The sequence below is a fragment of the Gobio gobio genome (genome assembly GCF_949357685.1).
Source record: "Gobio gobio genome assembly, chromosome: 3".
Taxonomy (NCBI): Eukaryota; Metazoa; Chordata; class Actinopteri; order Cypriniformes; family Gobionidae; genus Gobio; species Gobio gobio.
The window spans coordinates 22,540,931-22,547,536 of record NC_137099.1 but is presented as its reverse complement, the minus strand read 5'-3'; the positions used below and the strand labels follow the sequence as shown (position 1 = coordinate 22,547,536).

At 37.3% G+C, this 6,606-nt stretch overlaps 1 protein-coding gene across 1 annotated transcript; it reads right to left on the bottom strand.

The window, feature by feature from the left end:
• Positions 1–3,295: 3,295 nt before the first annotated feature.
• On the bottom strand, positions 3,296–4,932 carry clrn2 (clarin 2; the record flags this gene model as incomplete). Its single annotated transcript, XM_079811888.1, has 3 exons — positions 3,296–3,564; positions 3,707–3,886; positions 4,680–4,932. The coding sequence occupies 3 exons, from the start codon at positions 4,930–4,932 to the stop codon at positions 3,296–3,298; spliced, it is 702 nt and encodes a 233-aa protein (XP_079668014.1).
• Between the last annotated feature and the right edge of the window lie 1,674 nt (positions 4,933–6,606).

Sequence of the window (6,606 nt, the reverse complement as noted above, 5' to 3'; positions counted from 1 at the left end):
TTGTTTAAGAAAATGGATGAGTGAATATTATTATATATTCTAAATGCATTATTATCCACATTGTTGTGATTTTGAGAATGCATGCTTCCCTTTCTCTTAAAACTGTATTCACCTTTAAATGTTCAGTAATTGTTGATTTTCAAAGCACTAAGCGAAGAGGCTGTCATTTTACAGTTTTTATCTACTGATGCATTGTAGAAATGCACTGCCTTGATTCATTTAGAAGCTATTGCTAAAAGAAAGTATGACTATTACATTTCTATTACAAGTTTTATTCTTCATGTCTTGTTTCCTAATAAAACGTTCATATTAATGCTTTAGATCTGTCCATCTTTATAAGAGCTCAGTACTAATCTAAACTAAAGTGTATGGTCCCACTTTAACCCCAGGGTGTGCACGGAAAGACGGAGAGACGCTCCATATTTTTAGCTAATCCAGTGACATAATTTGTGACAAGCGTTCTAAATATTGAGGACGTCAGCTGCAGTCCTAAGTGGTGGAATCCTCTCACCTCTTAAAGGCACAATATGTAAGATTTTTGGAATAAAAATCCAAAAAACACTAGAACAATGTTTTTTTTGTTGCAATATATATTTTTTAATGCAATATATTTTGTTGACTTGTGTACTTACATTATCCCAAATGTTTCCAAGAATGTTTAAATTCTTGGAAACAAAAACCATGTCCGTGCGTCACATCAATGACATCATACCTGCCTCCCCCACGATTTTGTATTTTATTTTGTAGAAACCATGGAAACACCAAAGCAGCTTTATTATATTATTTGTTTTAATAGACAGGTGAGCAACTGTTTGGACACATTTGCCATGCCTAATACCGATCTGGCTTACTGCAGTGTGCAACAAGTGTCTCATAGTAGCCACCGAGCAAACGCACACAGTAGCATTAAAACAACTTTAGTTTGAACACACTCAAATAACTGTATCTAATATGATAAAACAGCACTGCATTATCCCACATACGCATGACCGGAAGATGCGGAAGCGGTCGTCTGTGGCATAATAAAAGCTCCGCTGCTCTCGACACGTGCGTCACTCATTAGTAATCGCTCCAGCGGCTTTAGCCCCACCCTGCTTCATACTACAGTAATGTTAAAAAATCTTTAATACATTAGCTCATCCATGAATATGATTTCTGCCCTGAGTCCCGTCGGTTTCTTTTCCACCAGCTGAAGAGGTGAAGAGAGCAACTCCAATGATTCTGTGAAATCAAGGCGTCATCAAGGAACGCCTTTGTTTTGAATAAGCGACCTCTAGCAGCGGAAACTAAAGAAGACCTGAGGTGTGTAACAGTGTAAGTATATTTTTTTCTGCACAACAATAATTGAATCTTTGATTACTAAATTAAGAGAAATTCACCTTTATTCCACAAGGTGCCAATGTCTGATACACAATGATGAAGTGACGTTTCACGCATAGGCTGCGTCTGAAACCTGGAAAATGCTGCCTTCGGAGGACACATTTCAAGGCAGGAAGGCACCAAGGCACGTCCCGAATCTAATGTTGGCTTCACTTCTTGTCTCCTGAGATGCCTTCATCTGATCGATTTTTGAAGGCAGCATATTTGTATCTTTGCCTTTGATATCCCATAATCCTGTGCTTTCCATTCTTGTGACAGTTGAGCTGGGGGAAAAAAGATGGCGTCCGAAAGTTGCGTTTGCTGGTCAGTTTGTGTAGATGTACGATTTTTACCAAGATTTTCTACTTCTGATGTCATTTCTAGTGAGAGATTGCTAATGTAGTAATTAAATATTTGTTTAGTTCTCACCAAAGCTCTCTCTATTTTGCTGTTGATCATTAAACGGTTACACTGCCTAAGAAGTAATTAGTTTTGTGAGGTGCCTTCATGCACAAACGCTTACAAGTCATTGCCTGATAAGGCAGCGAGGCAACGAGTCAGCTGCCTAGGTTTTCGGACACAGCCATAGTTTCCGTCAGCAGAAAATAAAATAACAGGAAGTATCATTGAACTTGAAATGGCTCAGCGATTACCAGCAAGTACCGAACGCAATCAAATATTAGTGTCACTGTCACTTGATGTTGGATCTGCTGAAGAAGCTGTCTGTGATCAAAATATTAATTTTGAAGATGTTGAAAATTGTAGTTTTGAGAATATGCTTGAGATGGCGAATATAAGCCAGATGCTGAAACTACTGGGACATGAGCTTGAGGACAGTGATGATGGTATAAAACATCTGCTCAAACTGAACCATTCCAAGCTACAAAAGGGAACAAAATACACTTTTATTCTTCCGTAATTGCTACTTTATATTAAAAGTTTTATATTATTGTGACAGATCTATCCGTGTTATAGATCTGGGTTGCTAAAGACCCGAATATGTAATAATGATTGGCCAAACATTAATGCATTTAAGGATTAACTATACATCATCCCTCACAAGGCCGTACCCAGCATTGAGATTCCTGAGGTCCGGACCTAATTCTCTTTCGAGCTCCGCATGCACGTGTTACTTTCACATGTGGAAATAAAATCTAGTCAGTTATGTGTCAACATCTTATATTAAATATTTTAAATAATCATATCAACACGAGTAACAAAGGCATCAACATGTGATATTGTTTCGTTTAATTTTATTTACTTAGAATCATCCTTGCTTGGACTAATTGAAGTGTTTTAATTAAGCATGTTTAAGTTTTATTGAAAAAATAATTGGCACTGAAAGTGAAAAAACAATATGTTGTATTCTAGAAGAAATTGTATTATTTCTTATTTTATTATAAGCTTTGTCCATTTACTGTGTGTTTAATACATTCTAAATATATGAAATAGAGATTTTGACATGGAGTGCTGGGGGTCGAGGGCCACTCAACCACTGCACTAGATGTATATAGAAAATAAACTGGAAAATAAATGTACAATCAATTAGTTTAGATTTTGATACTGTACACTCATATCTGTGCTATCTAGTACGGAACCACTGCACGTTAGTGTCGTTACTGCAGTTTGAACAGAAAAATATGTATATTTCTCAGTAGCTCTAAAATAGAAAAAACATGAAATAACATTAATATTTAACTTGCTTGAGACATACACAATGTCACATTTCAGTCTGGAAGCCCTGCAGTTTTCCATAACCTGTCAGTCAAGCAACATTTTTCTGTCCTCCACAATAAAACCCCAGTCTTTTATAAACCCGTAGTGATAAATCACCTCAGTCTTCTGAACAGTCTGAATAAATCTGAACAGTCTTTGGCTCATCTGCACAGCTTCCTCTCTGACCCTGCAGTCAAACCTTTCAGCTCATTCTTGCTCTTTAGTAGAGGAAGTCTTCTCCAGTGGCTGAAGGTTCCTCTGGTTTCTTAGTCTGTATTTTAGGCAGATGTATCCTACTGGAGGCTACTACAAGAATGTTAGCTCCGTGTGTTACTGCGCTGGCAACACACAACCAGAAGGAGAAGCCAAGATTCTCCTCAACGATCACAAGGGTAAAAAGGCTCTCGCGGTAGTTAGCCACATGTTCCGTGAGATGATGGCACTGAATTGCTGCAAGGAAACACGCAAAGCCCATTGCACTGAACAGAGCTGAGGGAAGAGATCAAAAGAGAATGGACAAGTATATTATTAGTCATTTATTATCGTTGATATTGTTGATTTAGGGTTGATTATCCATGAGGTGTAGAACATTGTCATCTTAGATTTAGTGGTATGTTGATTGTTGACTTACCGGCAATGACATTCCAGATGTAGAGGCCAAAAGGTCCTTTGATTGATTGATAAGGAACTTTTCTGGCATTATATATAGAGAAAGCTAAACTGACCACTGCAAAGCCAATAGCAATGAAAAGGAAGAAGATAATGATCATGTGAAGACCACTGTTGATTGTTTTGATGAGTTTTGGGAAAACTGCAGAATTTGTGAGGAAGAGAGAGAGAGGGAGAGACAAAGATTAGGATTCACAAAATTGGATTTGTACTATCTATCTATCTATCTATCTATCTATCTATCTATCTATCTATCTATCTATCTATCTATCTATCTATCTATCTATCTATCTATCTATCTATCTATCTATCTATCTATCTATCTATCTATCTATCTATCTATCTATCTATCTAGATGGTTTGGGGTTGGTTGTTGCTTGCCCAGACTGCAGTTATTCAATCAAAAGTAAAAACTGTAATATTGTGAAATATTGTTTTTCAGTTTTCCTTACTCCAGTCTTTAGTATCACACGATCCTTCAGAAATCATTAAAATATGCTGATTTCCTATTATTATCAATGTTGAAATGTAATATTTTTATGGAAACTGTGATACATTTTTTTCAAGATTCTTAGAAAGTTCAAAAGAACAGCATTTATTTGAAATATAAAGTTTTTTGTATTATTATTTAACAATTATAATTGTTAAAAAATATTATTTATAATAATATTTATATTATAATTAAAAAAATGTTTTATCAATTTAATGCGTCCTTCTAAAAAAAATACCCAAATAACTTCTAATAAAAGTAGGCCTATTCATTTTTTTTAAGACAGCATCAACAAAACAACAAGAGATAAAAATAAAATTCAAATATCTATTCTAATAAGAAGTTATACATCAAATAAATGTGATTCGTTATAATATCGGTACAGAGTTTGAATGTTTAATCAGAAGGGAGTCTATCTGATCATTCAACACGTAAGTGCTCTTACTGTATATTTTGGAGCGGCGGATTCCGAGCCCGCACCTCCGTGTTTTCCCGCCCTGAAAGAGGCCGTAGTAAATGTGTCCCGTGAACTGCTCGAGCTCCGGACTAGACGCGTTCACCAGATCTACTCCTGTTTGACACAATGTGGTTCCGGTGACCCAGCGCTCGGTGGACAGTGCCACAACCAGAAGTACCACAGAACCGATGCTGAGTATAGAAGCGAAGGAAAACACGATCTGTTTCCAGAGAGTTGGCATTTCACTAACCCCATTCCTCCTATAAAATGCAAGACGCAAAGTAACACGACTCCGCGAGGCGTCCGCCTCTCTCCGCTACTGCGCGAGCCAACTCTGCTGTACCGTGGGCTACGGAGTTAAAAGCTTCACGCAAATAGCCTACCGATTTGCAGCATGTTTGCGGTAAGTTTGCAACAGTCAAAACTAAATCACCATGGTAGGCTACTAAACCGAAAGAACGCGAGATAGACGTCGATAGAGAAAGAGCAGGAAACCAGATATAAAGCGGTCAGATGGATCTCCTTTACCACCTAATGAAACCTTATACAGTTTACTTGCCCTCGCTTGGTTTGGTTGCCAGAGCGCGCGCGCGCACACACACAGAGTGTCGGAATTATTCCGGGTTACATTTTTGCGCCGAGATTTGGTGGTTCATCTAGCGCAAGCGAGCTGTCAAGTCTTGTGCTCACACACGTTAATCAACCTGCTATAACAAGATTTTTATTGGACGTCCTTTGCTATAACAATTAATCAAATAGCGATGGCTTCTTTACATTAAAGTCTACAGGTCATAAAAACGGGCTATTCAAAACATTAAATGTCAGGTCACTGGGTCACTGAGCATTGAAATAAAGAAAGAAAGGGGAGGGTTTGATAGGAAAGTCACTGCACTGCAATTGGATAGCAATAAATGGGCTAATGACTTGAAATATTAACCTGCCTAGATATTTGTTTTATTTGGTGCTTAATTTGTGATCCCGAATCAGAACCAAGCCTTTACTTTGTCAGTTGGAACAGTCTTAAAGAAAAAGTTCACCCCAAAATTGACCTGTATGAGTTTCTTTCTCATGCAGCTGAACACAAAATAAGATATTTGAAGAATGTTGGAAACCAAATGTTGATGTTTGGTTTTGATGAAGTTGACTGACTTCCATAGTATTGTTTTCCTACTATGGAAGTCAATGGGGTCCATTAAAGGTATAGTTCACCCAAAAATGAAAATTAGCCCATGATTTACTCACCCTCAAGTCATCCTAGGTGTATATGACATTCTTCTTTCAGACAAATAAAATCTGAGTTATATTTAAAAAGTCCTGGCTAATCCAAGCATTATAATAATAGTAATAATTGCTCTGTTTTTGAAGTCCTTAAAAAATGCACCTGTCCATCAAATAATGTGCTCCACGCGGCTCTGATGTGTTAATAACGGCCTTCTGAAGCGAATCGATGTGTTTGTGTAAGAAAAAGATCCATATTTAAAACTTTATAAAGTAAAGTTTCGGCCTACCACCTTCCGTATTCAATTTATTGAAAAAGTGTTCAAAGTGCCTCTGCCGATCGAAAGACAAACGCGACCAAGTACGCTTGTCATGACTTCATGTACGCATCTTGAATTGTTGAGATGGCACTTTCTACACTCTTCCACAGAAGGCGATCGGCTGGAACTTTACTTGATAAAGTTTTAAACATGGATATTTTTCTTTCACAAATGGCTATTCGACGGACAGATGCATTTTTTATGGAATGAAAAAACAGAGCAACTATTACTGCTATTAAAATGCTTGGATTAGCCTGGACCTTTTAAATATTACTCAGATTTTATTCGTCTGAAAGAAGAATGTCATACACACCTAGGATGACTTGAAGGTGAGTAAATCATGGGCTAATTTTCATTTTTGGGTGAACTATCCCTTT